The 24,296-nt window shown below is 60.0% G+C and overlaps 17 protein-coding genes across 17 annotated transcripts; 9 read left to right on the top strand and 8 right to left on the bottom strand.

Moving 5' to 3' along the window:
* Nucleotides 1-203: 203 nt before the first annotated feature.
* On the top strand, nucleotides 204-1,391 carry OT_ostta03g03930 (P-loop containing nucleoside triphosphate hydrolase; the record flags this gene model as incomplete). The annotated part of the gene is made up of 2 exons (XM_003078249.1): nucleotides 204-255; nucleotides 436-1,391. 2 exons carry the CDS (start codon nucleotides 204-206, stop codon nucleotides 1,389-1,391), a joined length of 1,008 nt encoding a protein of 335 aa, XP_003078297.1.
* A 163-nt stretch (nucleotides 1,392-1,554) lies between these two features.
* Nucleotides 1,555-1,845, bottom strand: OT_ostta03g03920 (unnamed product; the record flags this gene model as incomplete). Its single annotated transcript, XM_003078248.2, has 1 exon — nucleotides 1,555-1,845. One exon carries the CDS (start codon nucleotides 1,843-1,845, stop codon nucleotides 1,555-1,557), a length of 291 nt encoding a protein of 96 aa, XP_003078296.2.
* A 382-nt stretch (nucleotides 1,846-2,227) lies between these two features.
* On the top strand, nucleotides 2,228-3,130 carry OT_ostta03g03910 (Phosphoglycerate/bisphosphoglycerate mutase,active site; the record flags this gene model as incomplete). The annotated part of the gene is made up of 1 exon (XM_003078247.2): nucleotides 2,228-3,130. One exon carries the CDS (start codon nucleotides 2,228-2,230, stop codon nucleotides 3,128-3,130), a length of 903 nt encoding a protein of 300 aa, XP_003078295.2.
* A 74-nt stretch (nucleotides 3,131-3,204) lies between these two features.
* OT_ostta03g03900 (Carotenoid oxygenase) lies at nucleotides 3,205-5,004 on the bottom strand (the record flags this gene model as incomplete). The annotated part of the gene is made up of 1 exon (XM_022984835.1): nucleotides 3,205-5,004. One exon carries the CDS (start codon nucleotides 5,002-5,004, stop codon nucleotides 3,205-3,207), a length of 1,800 nt encoding a protein of 599 aa, XP_022838560.1.
* Nucleotides 5,005-5,106: 102 nt separating this feature from the next.
* Nucleotides 5,107-6,552, bottom strand: OT_ostta03g03890 (JmjC domain; the record flags this gene model as incomplete). The annotated part of the gene is made up of 1 exon (XM_022984834.1): nucleotides 5,107-6,552. One exon carries the CDS (start codon nucleotides 6,550-6,552, stop codon nucleotides 5,107-5,109), a length of 1,446 nt encoding a protein of 481 aa, XP_022838559.1.
* An 84-nt stretch (nucleotides 6,553-6,636) lies between these two features.
* On the bottom strand, nucleotides 6,637-7,443 carry OT_ostta03g03880 (unnamed product; the record flags this gene model as incomplete). The annotated part of the gene is made up of 1 exon (XM_022984833.1): nucleotides 6,637-7,443. The coding sequence occupies one exon, from the start codon at nucleotides 7,441-7,443 to the stop codon at nucleotides 6,637-6,639; it is 807 nt and encodes a 268-aa protein (XP_022838558.1).
* A 314-nt stretch (nucleotides 7,444-7,757) lies between these two features.
* OT_ostta03g03870 (Peptidase M24, methionine aminopeptidase) lies at nucleotides 7,758-9,329 on the top strand (the record flags this gene model as incomplete). The annotated part of the gene is made up of 1 exon (XM_003078244.1): nucleotides 7,758-9,329. One exon carries the CDS (start codon nucleotides 7,758-7,760, stop codon nucleotides 9,327-9,329), a length of 1,572 nt encoding a protein of 523 aa, XP_003078292.1.
* An 89-nt stretch (nucleotides 9,330-9,418) lies between these two features.
* On the top strand, nucleotides 9,419-11,391 carry OT_ostta03g03860 (Aconitase/3-isopropylmalate dehydratase, swivel; the record flags this gene model as incomplete). The annotated part of the gene is made up of 2 exons (XM_022984832.1): nucleotides 9,419-9,667; nucleotides 9,817-11,391. 2 exons carry the CDS (start codon nucleotides 9,419-9,421, stop codon nucleotides 11,389-11,391), a joined length of 1,824 nt encoding a protein of 607 aa, XP_022838557.1.
* A 71-nt stretch (nucleotides 11,392-11,462) lies between these two features.
* On the bottom strand, nucleotides 11,463-12,593 carry OT_ostta03g03850 (Cytidine deaminase-like; the record flags this gene model as incomplete). The annotated part of the gene is made up of 1 exon (XM_003078241.2): nucleotides 11,463-12,593. The coding sequence occupies one exon, from the start codon at nucleotides 12,591-12,593 to the stop codon at nucleotides 11,463-11,465; it is 1,131 nt and encodes a 376-aa protein (XP_003078289.2).
* A 309-nt stretch (nucleotides 12,594-12,902) lies between these two features.
* On the top strand, nucleotides 12,903-15,035 carry OT_ostta03g03840 (unnamed product; the record flags this gene model as incomplete). Its single annotated transcript, XM_003078240.1, has 1 exon — nucleotides 12,903-15,035. One exon carries the CDS (start codon nucleotides 12,903-12,905, stop codon nucleotides 15,033-15,035), a length of 2,133 nt encoding a protein of 710 aa, XP_003078288.1.
* Nucleotides 15,036-15,141: 106 nt separating this feature from the next.
* On the bottom strand, nucleotides 15,142-16,239 carry OT_ostta03g03830 (Methyltransferase type 11; the record flags this gene model as incomplete). The annotated part of the gene is made up of 1 exon (XM_022984831.1): nucleotides 15,142-16,239. The coding sequence occupies one exon, from the start codon at nucleotides 16,237-16,239 to the stop codon at nucleotides 15,142-15,144; it is 1,098 nt and encodes a 365-aa protein (XP_022838556.1).
* A 126-nt stretch (nucleotides 16,240-16,365) lies between these two features.
* OT_ostta03g03825 (Isochorismatase-like) lies at nucleotides 16,366-17,082 on the top strand (the record flags this gene model as incomplete). Its single annotated transcript, XM_022984830.1, has 1 exon — nucleotides 16,366-17,082. One exon carries the CDS (start codon nucleotides 16,366-16,368, stop codon nucleotides 17,080-17,082), a length of 717 nt encoding a protein of 238 aa, XP_022838555.1.
* Nucleotides 17,083-17,279: 197 nt separating this feature from the next.
* OT_ostta03g03820 (Isochorismatase-like) lies at nucleotides 17,280-18,054 on the top strand (the record flags this gene model as incomplete). Its single annotated transcript, XM_003078238.2, has 2 exons — nucleotides 17,280-17,291; nucleotides 17,419-18,054. The coding sequence occupies 2 exons, from the start codon at nucleotides 17,280-17,282 to the stop codon at nucleotides 18,052-18,054; spliced, it is 648 nt and encodes a 215-aa protein (XP_003078286.2).
* Nucleotides 18,055-18,122: 68 nt separating this feature from the next.
* OT_ostta03g03810 (unnamed product) lies at nucleotides 18,123-18,308 on the bottom strand (the record flags this gene model as incomplete). The annotated part of the gene is made up of 1 exon (XM_022984829.1): nucleotides 18,123-18,308. The coding sequence occupies one exon, from the start codon at nucleotides 18,306-18,308 to the stop codon at nucleotides 18,123-18,125; it is 186 nt and encodes a 61-aa protein (XP_022838554.1).
* Nucleotides 18,309-18,510: 202 nt separating this feature from the next.
* On the top strand, nucleotides 18,511-19,461 carry OT_ostta03g03800 (Domain of unknown function DUF1995; the record flags this gene model as incomplete). Its single annotated transcript, XM_022984828.1, has 1 exon — nucleotides 18,511-19,461. One exon carries the CDS (start codon nucleotides 18,511-18,513, stop codon nucleotides 19,459-19,461), a length of 951 nt encoding a protein of 316 aa, XP_022838553.1.
* Nucleotides 19,462-19,635: 174 nt separating this feature from the next.
* Nucleotides 19,636-19,992, top strand: OT_ostta03g03790 (unnamed product; the record flags this gene model as incomplete). Its single annotated transcript, XM_022984827.1, has 2 exons — nucleotides 19,636-19,687; nucleotides 19,826-19,992. 2 exons carry the CDS (start codon nucleotides 19,636-19,638, stop codon nucleotides 19,990-19,992), a joined length of 219 nt encoding a protein of 72 aa, XP_022838552.1.
* A 101-nt stretch (nucleotides 19,993-20,093) lies between these two features.
* OT_ostta03g03780 (Structural maintenance of chromosomes protein) lies at nucleotides 20,094-23,792 on the bottom strand (the record flags this gene model as incomplete). The annotated part of the gene is made up of 1 exon (XM_003078236.2): nucleotides 20,094-23,792. The coding sequence occupies one exon, from the start codon at nucleotides 23,790-23,792 to the stop codon at nucleotides 20,094-20,096; it is 3,699 nt and encodes a 1,232-aa protein (XP_003078284.2).
* Between the last annotated feature and the right edge of the window lie 504 nt (nucleotides 23,793-24,296).

Genomic DNA, 24,296 nt, shown 5'->3' with positions numbered 1-24,296 from the left:
AACAGAACTTGGATCACCGCCATAGCCCTCGTTCATCCATCGCATCGCTCTCGCTCGCGATTCAAATTGTCTCGCATCGTGTCCCTCGCTTTTTCGATCGCTCTCATCGCCTCTCGCGCCTTCGATCCCGCTCCGCTTTGCGCCTCCAGTCTGGAGTCTCGGAGGCCTTCGCCCACACATCTTCCCTCGCGACTCATCTCGACATGAGCGACGAAGAATACAGCGAAGACGAATACGTCTCCAGCGAGGGCGAAGGTGCGACGCGTGATCTCGACCGCGCGCACCGAGTCCATTCGCGCGCTCGTCGCGACCGCGAACGGCGCGATCGCGAACGCGCGCTCGGGGGTTCTTAGGGTTCTCTCGCTCGAGGGTTGTTCTCGAACCCGTGGACGACGCTCACGACGCTCGATGACTGACGATTACGTGATGACGCAGGGGCGGAAGGTCGCGATGTGGAACCGCAGGCGCAGCAGGCGGCACCCGTGCTCGGGCCGAAGGAGTGGGTGGGGCTGAGCTCCATGCCTGCGGCGACGCAGCAGGCGTTGCTGGAGACGCTCGGGAAGCTGCGAGAGCGAAACGTGAACGAGATGACGGTGATTTTCATCGGTAAACAGGGCGTGGGGAAGTCTTCGACGGTGAACACGCTGCTGAACGAGCGCGTGGCGCCAAGCTCGCCGTTTCAACCGGAAAATGCGCGTCCGCTCTTGGCGGGACGCGTCGCGGCGGGCTTCACGCTCAACGTCTTGGATACCCCGGGCTTACTCGACGGTGATTCAATCAGCGCGCGGGGGCTTATGGCACTGCGCGCGGCGCTGAACGGTCGCAAGGTGGACGCTTTCATCTTCACCGATCGTTTGGACACGTGGAGAGTGGACAACTCGGACAGGGCGATTTTCACCGCCTTGGCTGAAAACTTTGGCGCGGAGCTCTGGGAACGCACCGTCCTCGGTTTTTCGCACGCGCAAACGACGCCACCGGACGGTAAACCGTACGAAGAATTTGTGAACGCGCGCGTGGAGCAGTACCGCAAGGCTATCCGTCAGACTTTGGGCATGCCCAACTTGACGCTTCCGTTTGCACTCATTGAAAACGGTTCGCGTTGCAAGGCGAACGCTGCGGGGGAGAAGGTCGTCAACGAGCGACCGTGGTTGACGGACATGGTAGGCACGATGGTGGAAATGGCATGCGCGAAGGAAAGCTACGAGTACGATCACAAGAAGGCTGGCAAGAAGCTTGATCCGAACAACAAGTACAAGATTTGGATGCTTCCGCTCTTCCTCTTCCAGGCGTTTGTTCTGCGACCGCTCATGATTGGTCAGATCAGGCGCGACATCAGAAAATCGGATGAGGACAAAAAGAAGAAGAGTGCCCGTCCTGCCCCGAAGAAGTGAGAGTGCCGAGAGACACCGCGTAGCTACAGCCTTTTTTAACACATTGATAGTTTGACGACCCGCTCGTCCCGAATCGATTAATACATTTCGCGCGTTTTCTCACATTACAAGCGAGCAGCGCGTAACTTGTGCGACTTTTAACACAGCTTAAATAACGCGCCGCTCACGACTCCGCCCGCTTGATCGTGGAGCAATCCACGGTGAGCTCGCCCGTCTCGTCGTCCTCAACGATGGCGCAATCAACCTTCTCACCCGCGCTGACGCATCGCACGCCCCCGCCCGGTTCCTCGCAGCAGTACACATCCTCTCCGTTCGAGTCCGTATCCGCCCATCCCACCAGGCACGGCTCCATCCCGAGCGCGACGTCGTCGATCGCTTCGTCTCGCTGTCGCTCGGCGTTCGCGCGCGCGATCATCCGTCCACTCCCGCGCGCGCGCGCCCGCCCACGCGGCATCGCGCGCGCCGGCATCGCGCGCGTCGGCATCGTCGTCGTCATCATCGCTCGCGACGCGCGTCGAGCGGTGCCGTCGACGCGGCGTTCGAGCCGATCGTTCGCGCGCTGACGTGGAATCGTCGCCACGTTTTTGCACACACGGGCGGATCGGTGCCTCACTACGGAGACGTCGCGCCGTGATGGGGAACCGCGATGGATTGTACGACAGAAGTCGATGCGCGCGGTGCAGCGCGCGCCGGGCGCCGCCGTCGCGACGACGCGCGCGCGTCGTCGCGGACGATCGCGCGCGATCGCGCGCGCGGTATCGGATGGGTCGTCGGTACCCTCGGGAGAGGCGCTCATGCGCGACGCGACGAGTGACGAGAACGCGCGGAGTGAATTCATGAACGAGGACTGCTCGAGCGGCCAGCACTTCTTAGTGGGCGAACCGACGTACTCGTACGGGTCGAGCACGCGGAGATTACCGAGGAGGATCGTCTTGGTTCGACACGGGGAGTCGTTCGGGAACGTGGACGAGAGCGAGTACACGAGGACGCCGGATTCGCAGGTTCGGTTGACGGCGACGGGGCACAACCAGGCGGAGACCACGGGACGGCGCCTGAGAGATATGATGGATGAGACCGGGGAGGATTACAAGCTGTTCTTTTATCTGTCGCCGTATCGTCGATCGAAGGAGACTGCGATCGGGATCGCGAAAGCTTTCGATGGGAGGAGAATCTTGGGCGTCAGAGAGGAGCCGCAGTTGCGCGAGCAAGACTTTGGAAACTTTCAAGATTACGAAGCGAAGCAGGCGGAGAAGCGTGAGCGGCATCGGTTCGGGAGATTCTTTTATCGATTTCCTAACGGCGAGAGTGGGGCCGACGTATACGACCGGATCACAATGTTCTCGGACCATATGGTGCGCGATATCGACGCCGGGCGATTTCCTGAAGATACGAACATGATCCTGTGCACGCACGGTCTCACGCTCAGGCTTTTCCTCATGCGATGGTTCCACTGGACCGTCGCGGAGTACGAACGCATCGCGAATCCATCGAACTCGCAGCCGATCATTTTGGAGAGACGAGACGATATAACTATCGAGCAGTCGATGCACACAAAGGAGTGCTACGTGCTCTCGAAAGAGTCCATGGAGGGCTTGGTCGGGTGCTCAGAGGAGATGTGCACGATGATATTACCCGAAGAATGTTGGACAAGAGCGTTGCAGCTCGGACCTGACGTAAATCACAGTCTTTTACCCCCGCCCGACGTTCCGAAGCCCGAACGATACGCGGAGGAACCGTAATATTAGGCCACGCGCCACTGTAGACATACCGGTAATTTTAAGGAAGCTTACAATTTAACACGCTGCTTGTTCGACTAGTTGTACACGGTGCCCTCGGACCACATGCCATGCAATCCCGGCGGCAAGTGCTCGTCCTTGAAGAGAACGCTCGCGATTGGGCCCTTCGTGATGTCCGTAGCCTCGAAAATGTGTAGCGTCGACGTTTCCTCACCCGCATCGTTGACGACTTGCAAAATCCAACCGTCGTCTTCAGTGGTCGCTCCCGGGCGAGCAGCAAAGATGGGCTCCTGGACGAAGCATCGCTCACCGTAGTACCAAACTTGTTCCTTCACCGGGGCCTCCGTCTCCGGATCTGTCGTGTGTTTTACCAAGCACTGGTTCGGACCCCACTTGACGTCATCCTTCACCACTGTCCCGGCGGTGTACGCGTGCGTGTGCTTGCGACCAACAAATTTGTTGTTCATCGTCGGGAACTCGCCGACGCGATTGTTGAGCACCGTTTGCTTGCATTTACCTCGAACCGGATCGACGATGAATCGCGTGTATTCGACTCTCGAGCCGCCATTGAAAAACGACGGGTTGACGGAGTCCAAGTTCATAGAGAAGTCCATGAAGACCCACGGCAAGGAATCGAGGACAATCTCACCGTTGTCGCGCTCGAACGCATTGATGTGATGGAAAAAGAATTGCGGCTTGAGTTCGATCGCCTTTTGCCCGATCTTACGCGCTTTCTCGGTGCGAGGCAAGCAGTGAAGGATGGCACTCTTGCCGTCGACCATGCAAATCGTCTCAGCCAGCGCACACTTTGCGAACATGTATTCTGTCAACAGCTTTTGCGGGTTTAGACTCGTGGGGTTCTGGAAGAGGAAGTACCAGTTCTCGGTCACGAGGCAGTCGTGGAAGAAGCCAAAGGTTGCGTTGGGAACGTCGAAGTTGTTCACCACCGCGGAATTGCCTTGCGCGTCCCACTCGTAAAATGCAGCTCGGTTGACGTTTTGCGGGAACGACGCCTGGCTCTCGATGCTGAAAGCGATGAGGCGCTTCTCCTCCTCACTCTCGCCCTCCCAAATCCGGTAATGCGCCGCCATTTGAGGCACGCGAAGCTTTGTTCCGAGCACCTCCTCCACCTCAGCAACAGTCTTTAAATTATCCGATCGCATCTTGTGCGGCTTGCCGCCCTCCCAGAGCGCATACGTCTCGCCGCCCCAGTTCACGACTCCCGTGTTGGCCACATTCTTCACGTCGAAATCAAACGGGTTATACAGCGCGTCGCCCTTTGGATTACCGATCGCGAATGCGCCCTTGTAAATCATCTTCTGCGCCGCCTGCTCCTCGGTGAAGCCCTTGGTGCCCACAAAGTTGTGCTTAAACTTCACCGACCCGTCGCCCGGAAACGTCGTCGAGTACACCAACCCGTCGCCGTCGAAGAACTGGTTCAACTTCTTCCCATAAATCTCCAATAAACCTGGCCCGTTACGAAACAGCGTCCCCTTCAATTCGCTCGGGATCGTCCCCGAGACGCACGCCTCGTCCAAGACGTACCCTTCGCCGTCGCCCGTCACGCTCAGCGTCGTATTTCGATACAGCGACCGCCAATCCTTGATCGTCTGATTCGTCGGCGACCACGTCCCCGGCGCCGGCGCGTCGCCCGCGCGATACGGTTTCCGAGGCAAATCCCACGCGCGCTCGCTCTCCCTCGCCTCGCGCGTCGCGGTCGCGGCGTCGGCGCTCGGGATAGAATCGACGACACCATCCGTCGGCGCGCTCGAGCTCTTCGGTGTCGCGACGACGCGTCGACGGCCGCCGCGCGCGGTGCGTCCACGCGCGACGGAGCCGTGGACGTTCGTCTTCGTCTGCGCGCGCGCGCTGGACATCGCGATCGAGTCCGGGTCGCGCGCGAGGCGGAGTGCCGTGCGATGGGACGTGCGTTGGGACGTGACGTCGGCAAACTCGCGACGAGACCACGTTCACATTGGCTACGAATCGAAGGCGAACGAGAAGGAGGAAGACGTGGCGTCCGTGAAGGCGTGGGCGAAGGCGGACGCTTTCTTGGACGATGCGTTCGTGCGCACGCGCTCGTGGGCGTCGAGGGCGGCGATGAGATTGGGATCGGCGGAGGCGCGAAGGGCGGCGGAGAAGTCGTCGCCGAGCGCGGATCGTCTGCCGCCGCGGTCCAAGCCGGATATCAAGTTTTCGCACTTGGTGTCGAGGAATTTGAGAACCTTGGGAAGGTTGGCGAGAGAGACGTAATTTTGCGTGATGGCGACGCACTCGGTGAGATTGAGCGCGAGGTGCCACCATCCGGACGGGACGAACAAAACGTCTCCGGGTTCGCACACCGTCTCGAGCCGAGGACGGACATCTTCGTCTTCGTAAAAGTTCATGAACCACTCGACGAGCGATACGGGTTGAGAAACGTCCGCGCCGTCCGCCGATGGATGTACACCGGGTGGTGTGACGTGCGGCGGGAATAAGATCCATTTCTTGCGACCGTTAACGACGGCGTTCCACGCGCTCGTCGCGTTGGGATCCTGATGCCAAATTGAGCCGCTCCGCTCTGGGCCGATAATTAACCACCGAAAGTGCGGCCTGTCGTCGCCCAAAAGTTTGAAGAAATCATCCTGGGCGAAGTACTCGGGAACTTCGTAATCACCCGCGAGCTCGCTCGCTTTTTCACCGAATTTCGGGTCGAAAAGATACAGTGGCGTATCGTCTCGGGCTTCGCTCACCGCGAAAAAATCATCTAACGCCATCTCGTACCCACCCACCGTGAACTTTGTCTTCCCAAACTTTTCGGACAACCACTCCCGCGACCACTTCTTCATTGCGGGCCAGTGCGCGCATCCTCCTCGGATCACGACCGGCAAATTCACAGATTCAAAACGCTCTCTGAACTCCTCGAGTGTCATCGAGGGCGTTGCCTCCGGGACGTTCGACCGACTCGAATCCGTCCACTCCGACTCCAACTCCATCCCTGCGCACATGTACCGCTGGTACAGCACGTCGCTATATATTTCCGTCCGTACGCTCGCGCTCGTTTCGCAATCGCTCGATCGTTTCGCTCGTTTCGCCGCGCGTTCGTTCGCTCCAGCCGCCGCCGCCGCCGCCGCGTACGTCGCCATCCAACTCCCGCTCGTGAACGTGAAATCGCCGCCGAATCGCTCCAGCGTCGCCGCCTTCCATAGGTCATCGTGTGTCGCGAACGCCCGCATGGCGCGGCTCGTCCTCGAGAGCGCGCACAGCGCAGCGCAGCCGTCGTCGCTGTCGGTGAGGAGTTCCAGCAGACCGAGGAGCGAGGCGTCGGGCAACGCGCGAAGGTCGCCCAGACCGTCGTCGCGACGGGCTCGACGGATCGCAGCCTCCGTCGGGTCGTCGAGGGCGTTCCCAGACGGGAGCACGCCCGAGGGATGGATCGAGCGCATCGCGAGCGGGGGTGTGGCGTCGAATGAGGGTTGTGCTTTTCCACAACAAACAGCGACGGCGTGCGCGCGCGCGCGAGAGGGAGCTCAGGATTTTTTGGGTGACTTTTTCGCACCCTTGCTCTTTTGACGCTTCTTCTCCTTCCGTTCTGATCTCGCCGCGGCGGCGACGGTCGAGCGCGGACGCATCGTCGGCTCCGGAACAAACTCGGGGACGACGTCGTCCTCTTCCTCGGTCGCAAATTCCTCCGTTTGTCGACACGTCATATCCCCGTTTTCCCCTACATCGAACTCCAAACCCTGTCCGTAATCGCACGTCAACCACTTCGCGAGCTCCTTCGCGTGATTCCTGCAGTCATTCGTCCCGAGCTTCAACTCCTCGGCGTTCCACCTCGCGTGGAAATCGCTGATGGCGCTCTCGATTCCGATGCGTCCGCCCAACCCGACCCGCGTCGTCCCCACCCGCACGCACCGCCTTCCGCGCGCCGGCACCCCCGCCATGCGTCTCGATCGAATCTCACCCCGCACTTCACGTCCCGCCAACAATTTCGCCGCCGTCGCCGGCGATTTCGGCGACGTCGGCAGAAAATCGTACACGCTCGCGTGGTCGTCCCCAGCGTGTCGCACCAAAACCATCCAATGCGCGTCGCTCGCTCGCCGCGCCCCCCGCGCGCCGAACACCGCCGCCGCCGCCGTGGACACGCCTTCGAATCCCTCCAGGGGCACGCGCGCGACGAAGACCTCGCCCGAGGGCGACGCGTCGGTGTCGCTCGCGTCGCCCACGGCGCGAAGAGCATATTCTCTCATTTTTAAACGCCCGTCGCGTCGTCCGCGTCGCGCCGGCGGTCCCGCGCGCGCGCGCGCGCTCGGTCGCGCGCGCGCGGCGACGGCCATCGTGGACGACGCGACGGCGACGCGGGCGTCGGGCGTCGGTCGCGCGTCGCCCCCTGCGGGGCGTCGCGCGGTCGTTATCTGCGTGGTGTGGTGTGGCGTGACGAGTCGTGACTCGTCATTGGGGGGACGCCAGGTCCGCGTGACGTCCACCGCGCGGCATCCGTCGACGCGGCGCGCGCGAGGGACGCGCGCGCGCTCGAACGCGTCGTCCGCGCGCGCGCGCTCGCGCGGTGGACGTCGCTCGCGGGACGCGCGCGTGGGAACGCGCGACGCGCGCGCGGTGAGACGCGATGACGGCGCGAGCGGGCGAGATGATGGCGGCGGCGACGGCGGCGCGCGACGCCGCCGCGGCGTTCGCCAGGGCGTTGTTCGCGGACGAGGCGTCGACGGAGGCGTTCGCGAGGGCGGTGCGAGGCGATTCAGGGGAGATGCAGGGGAAGGCGGTGTTTTTCGAGGCGCCGCTCGCGGCGTGCGGGACGCTCGAGCGCGTGCTGGAGATGGGCGCGAAGGCGAACGCGCCGGCGGAGAAGCGCGTTGGAGCGATCGCGACGCGGTCGAGGTTGGTCTCAGCGAGCGACGTGGAGAGCGCGATCGGGTGTGGGCTGGCGAAGGAGGACGTGCGAGCGTTCGAGGAGGCGTGCGCGCGGACGACGGGGGAAGAGGAGTTCGGCGTCGTCCTGAGCGTCGGTCTACCGTGCTCGACGAACGTCGTGCGGTTCGCCGTCGTGCGAGGTGGGATGTTGGAGATGGATGATCGCGTCGTCGATCCCGCGGCGCCGTCGATTTGGGCGATGAAGCCGAAGAGCACGCCGGAGGCGCCGACGAAGGAGACCCAGTGGCTGTATTGCACCGACCGAGGCATGGATCGCGCGGAGAAGATGCCTCACTTTAAGTGGACGGGAGATCTACGACCGGCGAAAATCTCGCACGACGAGCGATACTTCCGCGGTCTGCTCGCGGTCCCGGAGGACGTTGTGAAGACGGATTACGCAGAGACGTCGTATCCCAAATCGGAAGCCGAGTCTCGTCTACAACAGGTCATGCACGAGCTGAGCGAAAATGAGAAGAAGCAGCTGCACAAGTGCTGTATTGTCTCGCGAGGTGCGCTCGATGCGGTCGTTCGAGCAATTCGCCCGGGCGTCGTTCCCGATGAACTCGATCGCATTTGCCACAACTACATCACCGCACACGGGGGCTACCCGTCACCGTTGAACTACTACGGCTTCCCGAAATCGTGTTGCATCTCCGTGAACGAGGTAATCTGTCACGGAATCCCCGACGCTCGCCCCCTGGAGAAGGGTGATATCGTCAATATTGACGTCACGGCGTATATTTACGGCTATCACGGCGACTTGAACGAAACCGTTCTTGTCGGCAAGCCCGAGGACGTGGATGAGAAATCGAAGCACTTGCTCAAGGTTGCCCTGGAGTGCCTGTGGCGAGGGATCGATATTGTGAAACCAGGAACGCGATACCGCGATATCGGCAACGTCGTCACCAGCCACGCGAATGCAAACGACTGCTCTGTCGTGAAGACGTACTGCGGTCACGGCATCAACACGCTCTTCCACTGCGCCCCGAACGTTCCGCACTACGCGAACAACAAAGCGACGGGATCGATGAAAAAGGGTCACTCGTTCACGATCGAACCCATGATCAACCTCGGCGAATGGCGAGACGTCACTTGGCCCGACGGTTGGACCGCAGTGACCAAGGATGGTTCTCGCTCCGCGCAATACGAGCACACCATGGTATGCACCGACGACGGTGTCGAGGTGCTCACAGCCCGCCTTCCCACCTCCCCCGCCGTCTTTCCTTTCGTCTCCGAGACCGAGGAGAGCTCCGTGGACTCCCTCACCGGCCGCATGGCCGCCGCGACGTTGTAACGCCGCTCCGCTCTAACTGTCCCGCAAACCCTGTGTTCCAACAAACCCTCATCAATCAACCCGCCCTGCACTTCCAGTCGCCCGACGACATGGTTCTCGCCGCGCAGTGCACCGCCCCGGTCGCTCGATCAACCGATGCGCGACGCTACTCCCTCGCCAACGCCAAGCGCGCGTGCACGATCGCGCGCGCGCACCAACCGGGCGTCGTCATGCCCGAGGGCGACGCGAACGCCCTGAACAAGTGGAGCCGGAAAATCACCCAGCCCAAGTCCCAGGGAGCGTCGCAGGCGATGCTGTACGCCACCGGTCTCACGGAGGCGGACATGAACAAGCCGCAGGTGGGCGCGATCACGAGCGAAGACAAATCGCGGGCGCGCTCGGGAGGAGAACGGATTGCGCAGACAGCTTTCACGGAGCGCGCTTTTTGACTACAGCGCGCGAGAAGAGGTGGAGACTGACGAGAGACGACGCGCTTTTCGCTCGATAGATTGGTGTTTCGTCGGTTTGGTGGCAAGGTAACCCGTGCAACAAGCACTTGCTCGACCTCGCCGGTAAGGTTGCGGAGGGCGTCAAGGCGGCGGACATGGTGAGCTTTCAGTTCAACACCGTCGGCGTCTCTGACGGTATCTCCATGGGCACGCCCGGGATGTCTTTCTCGCTTCAATCGCGTGATTTGATCGCAGATTCGATCGAGACGGTGATGGGTGGACAGTGGTACGACGGGAACATCTCTCTCCCAGGTTGCGACAAGAACATGCCGGGTACCATCATGGCCATGGCGCGATTGAACCGCCCATCACTGATGATTTACGGAGGTACTATTCGCCCGGGTGTTTCTTCAATGACCGGTGATACGCTCGACATCGTTTCTGCGTTCCAATCGTACGGGCAATTCGTCACCGGAGCGATCACGGAGGACCAGCGTCGGGACATTGTGCGCAACTCTTGCCCGGGCTCGGGCGCGTGCGGCGGCATGTATACCGCCAACACCATGGCGAGCTGCATCGAAGCGCTCGGCATGACGCTGCCATACTCTTCTTCTATCCCGGCCGAGGATCCGCTCAAGATGGACGAGTGCTTCATGGCAGGCGCCGCCATGAAGAACCTTCTCGAGTTGGACCTCAAGCCGCGAGACATCATGACTCGCGCAGCGTTCGAGAACGCCATGGTCACCGTCATCGCTCTCGGCGGTTCCACGAACGCCGTACTCCACTTGATCGCTATGGCGCACTCTGCTGGTATCAAGTTAACCCTCGACGACTTCCAAGCCGTCTCCGACAAGACGCCGTTCATTGCTGACTTGAAGCCGTCCGGCAAATACGTGATGGAGGACGTGCACAAGGTTGGCGGTACTCCGGCGGTGTTGAAGTATTTGATGAAAGAGGGCATGATCGATGGCTCGTGCATGACCGTCACCGGTAAGACGTTAGCCGAAAATCTCGAGATTTGCCCCGACTTAACGCCTGGCCAAGAAGTCATCCTTCCGGTCAGCACGCCGATCAAGAAGACTGGTCACTTGCAGTGCCTCTACGGTAACATCGCTCAAGAGGGCTCCGTCGCGAAGATTACGGGCAAGGAAGGCTTGTACTTCAAGGGTTTCGCCAAGTGCTATGACAGCGAAGAAGAAATGCTCGACGCGCTGTCGCGGGACTCGGAATCCTTCAAGGGTAGCGTCATCGTCATTCGCTACGAAGGGCCAAAGGGTGGTCCGGGTATGCCGGAGATGCTCACGCCGACGTCCGCTATTATGGGCGCCGGTCTCGGCAAGGATTGTGCACTCATTACTGACGGTCGGTTTTCTGGTGGTTCGCACGGTTTCGTCATCGGTCACGTCACTCCGGAGGCGCAAGTTGGCGGTAACATCGGTTTGATCAAGGATGGGGATATCATCGAAATCGATGCCGAAAAGCGCACGATGAACGCTGTCGATGTAACCGATGCCGAGTGGGAAAAGCGTCGCGCGACCTGGAAAGCACCGCCGCTGGAGGCTTCGTCGGGCACGCTTTACAAGTACTGCAAGCTCGTTGCGAGTGCATCACAAGGTTGCATCACCGACCTTTAAATTGCGTTTTTGCATTTTGCCTAGCTTTTTATACCAACAACCTATGTCTAAAACATTGCTCACCCTCTCTGCTAATTACTTTCTTCGCGAATCGCGCGCAAATCATCCTCGTTGAGATCGAACGAGTACACTAAATAATGATGATTCAAGCTCTGCACGCCGTGAAGTCGGCGCGAGCCCGACGGTCCGTTGAGCGCGCCATTCACGTCGTCGGGCGCGGCAAAAATCACACGCTTAAGTCGAGAGTGCACGAGTGCCATCGCACACATCACGCACGGCTCCCGCGCTAGGAACACGTCGTATCCCGTGCACAGGTACGGACGACCCATGAATTCGATGACTGCCGCTCCGCTCGCTTTCTCGCGTTTGCGCTTCTTATCATCGCCGAATTCCGCGCGCTCTCTATCGCGTTCGAGCTTCTCTACGCGCCTCGCCTCGACGAACGCCTCAACGTGTTCCTTCTCCGGATACTTCTCCACGTCGAGCTTTGCCGCGAGGTCCACCGCGCACATCGCGGCGTGTCGCAGAGGGTGCGCCCTGGATTCATCCACCCCTCGCGCCACTTCTTCGTCTCGCGACGGATCGACGATGATCGCACAGTTTCCACACCCCCCGTTCGCGTTCACCGGCGCGCTCGCGCACGCCCTTTTCGTCCACTTCCAAAAGTACGCCGCCTCACGTTCCGTAACCGTCTCCGCCTCGCGTTCCGTCGACGTCATCAAACTCACCGGCCACACCTCGCACGCCGCTTTCCACTCCTCCCGATCGCTCGGCGCTTCTTTCGGCACGCTCACGAACGCCACTTCCCGCACGACGTCCGCGTGTCGCTCCAGAACCGCCGTCCGCGTCGCCTCGCACCCGCGCGCGTCCTCCAGCGCGCTCGCCCCCCCTCCCATCGTCCGCGCCTTGAGCACGACGTCCGTGGTCCCTCCATCGCCTCCCGCGGACTTCCGCGCCCGCTTCACGTGCGCCAGTTCTTCCGGGAGCGGCGGGCACGTTTTGAGCGACGCGATCACGGTCGAGGTCGCGCGCGCCGGCACACCGAGCGCGACGACGCACTCCGCGCGCGCAAGCGCGTCGTCCCGCGCGCGCGCCGGGCATCGACGGACGAGCCTGGGCGTTCGCGTCGTCGTCGTCGTCGTCGTCGTCGTCGTCGTCGTCGTCGTCGTCGTCGTCGTCGTCGTCGTCGACGCGGGCGCCATCGCGCGCGTCGTCCTCGCGCGCGTCGTCGCTCGGTCGTCCTCGAGTCCCTCTACCCTGGAGTCATGACTCGACACGGGCCCACACCGAATGATGCCGCGGTCGTCGGTCGCGCGATCGTCCGCGCCGCACGCGCGCGCGCGAGCGAGCGCGCGGGACCGAGCGCGCGAGCGAGCGCGCGACCGAGCGCGCGAGCGAGCGCGGCGCGCGCGTGCGCGGCGACGGTGCGAACGCGTGGAGAGACGGGCGCGAACGGGTAGAGCGACGGACGCGCGCGTGGACCGAGCGCGCATCCGTGGACGTCGGTGGCGATGGGGGCGTGCCTGTCGCTCCCGGATCGGGCGGTGGAGCAGGGACGACACGCGGCGGAGGCCGTGGTCGCGGGACTGTCGACGTCGCTGGAGGCGAGCGCGGCGGCGGCGGCGAAGGCGACGCGGCGGGCGAAGCTGGCGAAGTACGCGCTCGTGAAGTGCGAGTTCGACGCGGAGACGGCGGAAAAGGCTCGGCGATTGGAAATTATTCGTGAGTTGCTGTATGAACAGCACGCGCTCTGGAAGTCGTGGGCGGCGTCCACGGTGGCGATGGATTACAGCGTCTTGATGCACTGGAGCAAGCACTGCCACGCGAACGACAACTGCGCCAAGCGTCTACGAACCGTGGCGTTACAGGTGCAAAATGCGTCGGCAGCGCATAAGGAGCACGTTGAGTACATCACTGGCCCCTTCTTCGATACCATCGACGAAGCGATCGATTCGATTGAGGAGACTTGGCACGTCTACGAGGCTTACGAAAAGGCGGAATATGCCTACCGGTACGCCATGATGACTAGCAGAGATGAAGAGAAAATTGTGAACAAGCGAGCTGAGATGGACAACGCCCTCAAAGAGGCGAAGAAAGCCATCGAGGATGGCAGCAAGAAGGTTGAACACAACATTCTCGTTCCGTTGTACCAGCGCGCCATTGGCGAACTCGACAAGTATGCGAAGAAATGTCAGGAAAAGCGTCACTCCAAGAATGAAGAGCAAGAGAAGGCCTTCGCCGCGACTTTCGAGCGCGCCAACTCCGTCGCGTACTCAAAGATGAAGAAGCGCACGTACACTGCTCAAGAAGTGGCGATACTCGCAGCAAAGACGGTCAGCGGAGCTGGCGCCGATCTTCCGGGAGCTTTCACGACGATGAACAACGCCACGGACGAAATGAAGCGCCACGCGATCTCGCTCACGCTTAGCTTACAAGACTTCCTTCCGTACATCAGCACTATTTTTGGGCCGAATCGCCCCAACGACTTTGCAGATGTTCTGATCAAGAAGGTGGATGGATACAAGGCTCTCAAGAAGGCGGCGGCGGAGTTTAACGACAAGATTGAGGCGCTCACCGGTGATATAGATGTCGAAGAATTCAAGGCATTGATTGAGAAGCTCCAGCAAGAGATGAATTGTGAATTTGAGCGCATATCTACTGACGCCGATCAGTACGTTAAATCTTTGAAGACCATCACTCAAGCAGAAAAAAATTTGGCGGCTGCCGAAACCACTTACAAGAAAGAAGCTCACAAGCACGTGATGGCGCCCGTCGAAGCAGTCGCACTCTCCAAGTTTAACACCGCGAAAGCCGCCTGGAACGCAGCGTTGAAGGAGGCGCGAGACGCGGTCTTTATTGCGACCGAGAGATCCGAGGCGGAATTTCAGGCATACGCTGAGCGTTTCAATAATCTCTTCATGAACAAGGACTGTATCTTTGCTACGTCCATCCTCGGCGTCGTCGAAAAAGTGTGTGCTGTGGTGACCGATGCCCAGAAAAAGGCTAGCACCGTACAACGACGCGTCATCAGCGATCAGGCCGAAGATCCCGACCCAGTCGAAGTCATCGAGACTGAAAAGACAGTCGACTTCGTCGAAGCTGAGGCGTCTGAGCAAGAGCGTCTTGTGGCGGAAAACGAGACTGCAGAAGCTCTCAGGAAGAAGGAGGAGGCCGAATATAAAGCCAAAGAGGCCGAAGAAGCTGCGGAAAAGGCTCGCATCGCGGTGGAAAAGGAAAAGAACGAGAAGAAGAAGGAAGAGCTTGCTCGAAAGGCGCAAGTGGAGGCTGCAAAGGCTGAAGCTGAACGCAAGGCCAAGGAAGAAGCCGATGCGCTAGCGGCGCACGCCGCCGCAGTCTTGGCCGAAAAGGAAGAAAACGCCAAAAAGGCGCAAGAAAAGGTCATCGCCGAGCTCGAGCGTCAAACTTCCGAGGCGGATAAGGTTCTTGAAAGTGAGTCCAAAAAGCGAGTGAGGGTCATGGATGCTCTCGAGTTGAACCGAGAAAAATCTCTGAAAGAATGCTCTGTCGCGAGGGCTTCATTCAAAGCTAAACGCGCCGAAGATTTTGAACAGTTTGCGGAAGATATCGTTCAAATGAAGGCGAAGCAAGTCCAAGAAGAGATGGCAGCGCCTGAAACGGCCTAATACGTCCGCACGCACGCACTAAGTTATGTATTTCGCAAATTCCAAATTCACAAATTGTCTAGAGCGTGACAACATTTCGCATCGCGGTTGCGACTTCCGTATCTCATCATCGCTTGCGTGGCGTGCTGGCAGCCCGTTTGAGCTCCGCTTTAAGCTCAGATTTCGACAACGGTTTTCTCGCAACCGTCAAGTACATGGTCGTGTATGTGCCCGTCTTGCCCCCGGCGACGAGCGCATCTGCACCCTTCTTCAAGAACGTGCTCACGTTGACGCTTCCCTTGGGTGCGATACCCAGTTTCTCGAGAGCGAGGACGAAGTAGTGGGTGATGTTGCGACCCCAAGATGTGGTTTTGAAGGACCAGAAATCGCGGAACGGCGACCAGCGTCGGTACGGATCGATGGGCTCGTACCAAGCAATGTCAGCCGTCTTCACCAAGTCCTCTTCCTCGATAATTTCAAATCCAGCCTTCTCCAGCGCGTCCAACACCTCATGCGTCGTTCTAGCCGTCGGTAATCCGTTGCCGAGCAAGATGTCCTGTCGGATCGCCCGATGCTCCGGGTTCTTCTCGTCGTACTCATCCGTCAGGCACCACTCGTACGAGGCGAACACTCCGCCCGGCTTGAGCACGCGGAAAATCTCAGAGTAGCACCCCACCGCGTCCGGGGCGTGACAAGTGGCCTCAATCTGATACACCCCGTCGAATGAGTTATCGTCACACGGAATGTTCATGAAATCCGCCTTGATGAACCCGCAGTGATCGTGTCTTCCGGTTCGTCGATTCAGCGTCTCCCCTCGCGCGATCTGAAACGCGTTATTATTCAACCCCGTCACCGCCGCACCGGTGAACGCCGAGATCTCTCTCAGAGGTCCACCGACCCCGCAGCCGACGTCCAGCACGCGATCGCCCTTCTTCACGCCGAGCTTGCTCGCCAAGTAATGCTCGTGCCTCGCGATCGACTCGCGCAGCGTCTCCCACCTGTACCGATGGGCGAAGTGAAACGACTCCCCCCATCCGTACTCGTAAAACGACGTCGCGAGGTCGTAGTACTTGTTCACCACGTCCGCGTAGTTCCCCGTGCGCTTGGAGTCATCCTCCTCGGCGAAGTACTCCTCGTAATCTTTCGTCGCCTTTTCGCTCTCGTCTCGGCCGACGTTCCCGCCGAGGTGCCGCACTTGGGCCAGGCCCGATGCCGCGCTCGCCATTCGGTCGCGCGCGTCGAGGTGTGCGGCGTCGTTCGCGCGCGCGGCGTGCGATCGCATCGCGTTCGGGTGAAATTGTCAAGATACCGCGCGCGAACGACGCCGCACACGCGCGCGCGCGTGGACGCGATGCCGGCGCTCGGTGCCGTGCGAGGCGTGCACGAGGCGTCGACGCTCGGACTCGTCACGAGCGACGCGGGGAGGACGAGGGAGCGTCGGAAGGGGACGGATTGCGTGATCGTCGTCGACGTCCAGAATGACTTCGTGCCGCCGAACGGCGCGCTCGCGGTCCCGGGAGGGGACGAGATCGTGGAGTCGTGCGCGCGATGCGTAGATGCGTTCGAGCGCGTGATCTTGTCGCAGGATTATCACCCGAGTGGACACGCGAGTTTCGCGAGCGCGCACGAGGGGGCGAAGCCGTACGACGTGACGGAATTGAGTTACGGGCAGCAGACGCTGTGGCCGGATCACTGCGTCATGGGCACCGAGGGGTGCGAGTTTCACAAAAGTCTTCCGATTCCATCGAGGTCGATGGTGGTGCGAAAGGGGTTCGATCGGGAGGTGGATTCGTACAGCGCGTTTTTTGAAAACGATAGAAAGACGGAAACCGGTTTGCGCGCGTACCTCGAAAGCGAGGGCGTCGAGCGCGTGTTCGTGATCGGGTTGGCGTACGACTTTTGCGTGAAATACACTGCGCTAGACGCGAAGCGGTTGGGGTACGAGGTGTACGTCGTTCGGGATTGTTGCCGCGGCGTCGGTTTGCCGGGCTCGATGGAGTCGGCTGAGGAGGAGTTGGCAGAGGCAGATGTGCGGCTGATCGAGAGCATGCGCGATGCGCCGCCGTGATTTCAACGTGAACGATAGAGCCGCGATAACACGTTTCGGCTTCGTGCATCTCGTGCGCGACGTGTAGTATACAATTAGACAAGTTTCGTCGGAGAGCTTCTCCGCGCCGTCGCACGCCGCGCGCCGCGTCGACCCTCACGCCGCGTCACTGTTTCGCGCGCGCACACGTCAACTTTCGCGCGCGCACGTCACGCATCATGCCATCCACGGTTCGTCCTCGCTCGCGCGCGCCCAAAGCTCGTTCGCGTCGTCGACGACGACGCTCTCGCGCAAGACTTTGCCCATCATCACCACCGCTCTGGACTGACCAACAGCGCGTCGACGTCTTCAACGCAGGCGAACGTTCGACGCGCGCAAAAGACCGAGCGCGAGCTCACGGCGGCGACGGAAAAGGCGGAGCGCGAGAAGAAGCAGGCCGAGGACGCGCACTGGGCCGCGGCTGGGGATGGGAAGAAGAGTAAGGCGGCGCAGCGGGCGGATGCGGACGCCGCGGCGGCGGACGCGAAAGCGGCGGCGAAGGAAGAGGCGCGTCGACAAGCCGCGGCCGAGGAGGCGCAGTGGGGCACCAAACGCGACGGGAAGAAGAAAGTCACGCAGTTCGATCTCATGAAGGGGCAGGAGATGGACGCTAAGGCGCGTCTCCGAGCAAAGTTTGCGGCGAAGAAAGTCGAGGCAAAGATTCAAGACGAGGACGAGACGGACGCCATCGTGATGCGAGAGAACGAAAATAGAAAACAAGACGTCGGCGTCGCCAGCGGCATGGACGCCGCGCTCGAGGCGCTCACAATCGGCGAGCGCTCGGCCTCACCCGCGCCTCTGAGCGGCAAGGCGGCGTACGCCGCGTTTGAAGCAGAAAAGCTCCCAGAGTTGAAGCTCGAAAAGCCCGGCTTGCGCAAGCAGCAATACGCCGACCTCCTGAGCAAGCTCTGGGATCGCTCGCCCCAGAATCCACGAAACCAACTCAAGCAGTGATTATTATATTAATACCCGCGTCCGCGCGCGCGATCGCGTGAAGTCAGGTTCGTTTAAATCCGTCCCGCTCACCGTCCCTTCGCCTTCGCCTTCCCATCCGTCGTCCGCCGTCCGTCGAAGTGCTTCCTTCGCGCCTCGCTCGCTCGCTCCGCGAACGTCTGCCAGAATCCAATCACCGCCCGCTCCCGCCGTCGCTCTCCGCTCTCCTTCGTCGTGAATCGATTCACCCGACCGTCCGGAAGCGTCTCATCCATCGACCGACTATCCGCGCTCGATCCGCGCCCATCCGTCTCCGTCGCCCGCGTCGTCGTCGCTCGACGCTCGACCGGGCGTCGACCATCTCTCCGCGTTCGCGCGCTCGCGCGCGCGCGCGCGGCGGTGCTCATCGCGCGCATCGCGCCCGAGCCTGCGGTGGACGCGATGACCGCCGCGTTCGTCACGCCCGCGCGCGCGACGATGCGCGCGGTGACCGCGCCCGCGGTGCGCGCGCGCGACGCGCGAAAGCGTCGCGCGTCGATCGCGCGCGAGGCGTCGGCGCGCGCGTCGCGGGAGACGGAGACGAATCCACCGAGATCGAAGACGGCGGCGTACGAGCAAGCGCACTTGGCGATCGTCAAGGGACTGGAGGGGACGATGAAGCGACGGGAGGGCGGGAGTACGAAACGAAAGAGCGGACGGACGAAGAAGACGACGCGGGCGCGCCTCGCGGTGGAGCTTCCGGTGAGCGATGGGAGCGATGAGGGGATGGTGGAGATGGCGGTCGGGACGCTGGGGGATTTGGCGAGCGACGCGACGTGCGTGTTCGGAAGCGCGAAGGCGTGCGCGATCGCGAGTGGGGACGAGGGGGTTAGGTTTGAGAGCGTGAGCGTGGATGATGCGTGGGGGGTGGTCGAGGCTGGCGCGCGGGAGGGCGTGGTGGCGTTGGTGGGGGTGCCGGCGGATCGCGTCGAGGCGGCTATGAAGAAGTGTAAAGCGGCGAGCGGACGGCCCGTCGTCGGAGTGAACGTGGAGTGGGCGCACGCCGGTGACGGTGGATTGGCGAACGCGATGGATAGACAACAGAAAGGGATCGATGATCAGCCGATGAGCGACGTCGAGGAGTTCACGCACTCGTTCGTCGTCGTGTACTCGTTCCTGCCGCTGAGCATTCAAGCCACGATGTTCGGCTCCACGCTCGAGGGCGCGGTGTTCAAGTGCGTGCGGGGCGGCGCCCCCGCGGGATCACCTTGGAGAATTCTAGTCAAGGAAAACGGTGAGTTTGAACAGGTTGGGGCGATGCAACGACGGCCGGAGCAGGCGGATCTCGAGTCCGCCCTGTACAACTCCATCGCCGCCAAGTCGCAGGTGAACCAAGTCGTCGGCAAAGCCTCCGGGTTCATGCGCGGTCTCTTCAACCGCGACAAGTAGATGTTTATGATTCATTCACGAATTTCATCGAAAAACATCCAGCGCCGTCGCCTGAGACACCCGAAGTCGCGCTCCATCGATGTCTAAAACGCCGCTCACTCGACTCGTCCGCTCGATGCGAGTCTTCTGAACACTAAAAGTCGTCTTCATTCTTTCGCTCCAACCCCGGCGCATATGTCGAACGCGGGCGCCAGCATGTACGGCAGCAGGCCGAGTGAGGACGCTGGTGCGTCAAGATCGCGCGCGTTCGTCTCCGTCGCCCTCGTCGATCGTGTGGTGACGAAATGCGTGGAGAATTCCCGAAGCGCTCGATGCGATGAGTCCATCTGGACGACGACTGACTTCGCACTCGCCCCTCACGCAGGACTGCTGACGAATGAGCGACGACGACGAGGGATCCCGCTCGCGCTGCAAGGAGCGATCGTGATGGCGTTCGGTTTAAGTATCGCGTACCTGATGTATAAGCTCACGACGGAGGACGACGACGAGTTGAAGGTGGTCCACGCGCGCGAAACAAGTGATTTCCCGTGAGTTGAAAGGAGCGAGATTCTCGTGCGTATCCTAGCGAAGTTGTATACAAGTGATAAGTTTTCGTTCTATCGTCTCTCTCGTCGTCTCGAGTGTTTCTTTTATTAGTCGTATCGAGTCAGATCGAACGTAAGCACCTTTGAGCACGCCTGAGAGACGTCTCGGGTGACACCAATGAGCGCGTCCGCCTTGTCGTAGAAGTAATCCTTCAATGAAATCACGATGGATTGCGTACCATTCTTTCCATTCTTGCCGTGCGAGCGCGCGGCCATAAACGCCGCGAGTTTCTCAACGTTCACCTTGTCCAGAGCGGCGTCGACTTCATCCAGAACAAAGAACGGCGCACTTCTGTACGAGTGAATGGAGAAAAGGAGCGCGATGGAGGCGATGGTTTTCTCACCACCGGAGAGCTGATCCATCTCACGGAAACGTTTCGTCGGTGGCATGGCGGTGAAGTTGACGCCGTGCAAGAAAGGGTTTTCGTTGTTCTCCAGGCTCAAATATGCCTGACCGCCGAGAGGGTGGCTTGAGCTACGCGTCAGTTCCTTGTAGAGCACGTCGATAGAATCAGCCATGTGCTGGAACGCCTCGAGGAAGATCGATCGACGAAGAGTTCGGACCTCCTCGAAGGCATCCGTCGCTTCCTTCACTCGATCCTTCGCAGCCTCTAATTCTAACGTTTGCAACCGTTCTTTTTCCTTGATTTGCTCGTATTGTTCAAGCGCCTTCATGTTCGGTTCAATCTTCTGAAGTTCCAGAGCATTTTGCTCGATCTCGATTCGCAGTTCATTTTCTTTGGCAGGACGTTGATCTTTGCCGATCGTCTTCAAATCGCTAGACAAGTTTGAATAGTCGAGCACGACGTTCGCATCCGTCGTGGATGGTTCGGCGTCAACTTCCATGGCGTCCTGGTCTCCACCGGCACCGAGCGCAAGCGCTCTTGGAAGCACGAGCTGTTCCATAGAGGCGCCGAGAACGATTTCGCGCCGGTTTTCGAGCTGAGCGACGATAGCGTTCTCGTGAGAAGAGATTTGCTTCTCAAGACGAGCCGTTTCCTCAAGCGCCTGCGCGCTATGAGTGCGAAGCACAGTGAGTTCACTCTCGAGCGCCTTAGCTTGAGCCTTGGCTTGTTGATGCTCGGTCGCCATTTCGGCGAGTTTTGCTTTCGTTTCATCTAGATCCTTTGCTGCGGTTGACACCGAAGTCTCAAGCTCAGCAAGTTCAGCTTGGTATCTCGCGATCATGCCTTCGTTGGTCTTAACTGGACCGGTGGTGTCACGACTCTTCTCATAGTTCAACTGCTCCCGCCATTTCGAGCGCTGTGATGAGAACTTGGCTTTCTCCTCGGCTTGCTTTTGTTTGCGCATCAGGTGCTCGTTCTCGTAGACGCGAATGTTCGCGATCTTGAGCTTCTTGACAAACGAGGCATAGATTTCATCCACAATGGCGTGGATTTTTTCATCAAGCGCCGCAACCTTGGCCGAACCCTCTTCACTCGCCTTCTTCGACTTCTCAAGAGAAGGATTGAGTTCCTCGAGAGATTTCACTATCACATCCTTGTCGCGCACCAACTTGTCAAGTTTACCCTTCAGCGCCTTCATGTCGGCTTGCAAGAACTGTGTGTCTTTTTCAATCGTCGTCTTCTCGGTGATGATTTGCTGCTCTTCCAACATCAAAGTAGTCAAGCTCTTCATCTTCGCCAGCTCGTCTTCTAATTTGACCTTTTCTTGCCGAGTACTCTCCACGTCGGCTCGACTAAATCGGTTCGCTTTCTCGGTCAGACCCGCAGACGAGCCACCGGTGAGACGACCGCTCTTGTCAACGAGAGTACCATCCAGTGAGACGCACTTGATTCGCTGCGCACCACCGAACGCCAGTTTTTTCGCCTCTGCATGCGAGTCGCACACAACAGTATCACCACACGCGAACAGAATCGCTCGCTCGCGAGATTTGTCGAATTGAAGAATGTCGACCACAAGTCGCGCGCTCCCTCCGAGGTGACGTAAACGCTCGTTGATGGCCTGTACCTTGATTTCCTTCAGAGGGATGAACTGCATGGATGGAATACGCTGCTCCTTCAGGTACTGGATACAGTTTTTTGCAGTTTTGGCGTCATCTACCACAACGGCGTCGGCCTCGCGACCAAGGACCGTGATGACGGCGAGCTCGTACTTCTTCTGGGAGACCTTGATGAGCTCGGTAAGTCGTCCGTGCACGCTGGGACCAAACAAGCGCTTCATGGAAGCTATCGCCTCCATTGACTTGGCTTCGCGCTCGTTTTGTTTGCGATCGGCCTTTGCTTCACGGAGTTTGGCGTTGAGCGCTTCGATCTTGCCCTTCAATAGCTCTTGACGACTGCGCACGGTTCGCTTCTCCTCGGCAACGTCCTTCAATTTCTTTTCAATCTTCTGGAGCTCGCCCATGTTCACCGTCTCAGTCTGATTCATCGTCGCCAAACGATCGGTCTCGCGCTCTTCTTGCTCTTCGAGGAAAGAAAGTCGAGACTGAAGCTCGGAAACCTTGCTCGATAGCCGAGTCACAGCCTCCTCATCCGTACTGAGCTGGGATACAAGTTGGTCGCGCTCCGTCTTCAACGTTACCGTGGCGGCACCGGCTTCCATTTTCTTCGTGTTGTACTCGGTAAGTTGCTCGGGCGTCAACTCAAATTTGGAATCCTGATTGAGGCGACGTTCTTGCTCCTGATCAAACAGAGCCTCGGCGTCATCGATTCTCGCCAAGTGTTGTTCCATGGTGGCTATCTCCTTTGCCTGTTCGCTCGCATCGCGCTTTGACTTGGCGAGCTTAGCCTGTCCCAGTTCGAGCTTTTTTCGTACACGTGTTTGCTCTTCCTTAATCTGATTCAGACGAGGCGCATGCGTAGAGATCTTTTTGTTCATGGTTTCGATCTTACGAGCCAACGTCATGTGCAACTTGTCCTTTTCCATTTTTTCCTTCTTCTTCGTATCGTATTGTGTGGTGGATGCCGCAGTCGCCGCGACGTGCTCGTCACGAACCTCGCGAGTGTTCTTGATTGAGTCGCGTACACGTTCAATGTCAGCATCGATGTGGTATAGTTTGAAGAGCGTGGCTTCGACCCTCATCTGCTTGTGTCGTTCCAATAGCGCCAAGTGCTTCTCCGCCTCTTCCTTCTGTTCCTTCATCTGCTTCCTTTGCGTCATCAGCGCCTTCTTCTTCGTGAAGCTAGTATGAGCCTCGTCCTCAGTTCGTGACTTCGCCTCTTCGCACATTGAGTACTTTTCCGCCAACTCATCCGAGCCAGAAATTTGTTCGATGAGCATCGTCAACTCCTTCGGCGTCTTTTGCGCCACCGCCTCGATATCCCCTTGGTAAACGAGAAAGTTCCTTGCCTTGACCAGAATACCGTAGGACTTCAATCGATCGTTGTAATTATCCACCGTCATGCGCTCGCCATCGATCTGGTAGTGCGTCGCGCCGCTCTGTTCGATGACTCTCGAAAAGTCCACCTCCGGCTCGCCCTCTGGCTCGTACGTCAGCGTCACCCGCGCGCTCCTGCGGTTCTCGCTCGCGTCCGCCAGATCAACCGTATATATCAAATCCTTAAACGTCGTCCCTCGCAGCTGTGCGCTTCGCACCCCGAGCACGAACGAGATCGCGTCCATGAGATTCGACTTGCCGCTGCCGTTTGGTCCAATAACGCTCGTAAACGTCTTGAACGGCCCGATCACGTGCTGTCCTTTGTACGACTTAAAGTTCTCCACCTCGATACGCGAGATTCGTCCTCGCGCCGCCGTTACGCGGTGCCGCGCCGCCGGGACGTCCATCGCTCCCGTCGTCGTCGAGCGCTGACGTTTGAATCCAGAAATTCAAAAAAAATCCCCTTCCACCGCGGGTTCTCTCTCCGTCGTCTCCGCGCCAGCCGCGCACCGATCGCTCGAGTCACCGCCGCGCGCGCGCGAACCCGTCGTGACGCGTCCGTCGATCTATCGCGTCGCGCGTCGATCTATCGCGCGTCGCGCACCGCGGTCGGGCGCGCGCGCGGGCTGTCCTCCGGCTGTCCATTTCACGACGAGTCACGACTCGCCATGTACGTACGGACGAGTCACGTCCCATCACATTCGAGACTCCAAAAGCGAGCCACCGACCGCGCGCGTCGCGTCGCGTCGCGTCGACGCGGCTCGCGCGCGCGACGCTCGGGCGCGATGCGTCGCGCCGCGTCGCCCCGCGCGCGAAATCGTCGACTCGCCCACGCGCGCTGGACGCTCGACGCCCATGGGTACTTCACCGTGGACGCGATGCGACGCCGCGCGCCGGCGCTGTTCGAACAG

This window comes from Ostreococcus tauri, assembly GCF_000214015.3.
Source record: "Ostreococcus tauri WGS project CAID00000000 data, contig chromosome 03, whole genome shotgun sequence".
NCBI classification, from domain to species: domain Eukaryota; kingdom Viridiplantae; phylum Chlorophyta; class Mamiellophyceae; order Mamiellales; family Bathycoccaceae; genus Ostreococcus; species Ostreococcus tauri.
The sequence above is the reverse complement of the archived record's forward strand: the minus strand, read 5'-3'. Positions and strand labels throughout refer to the sequence as shown.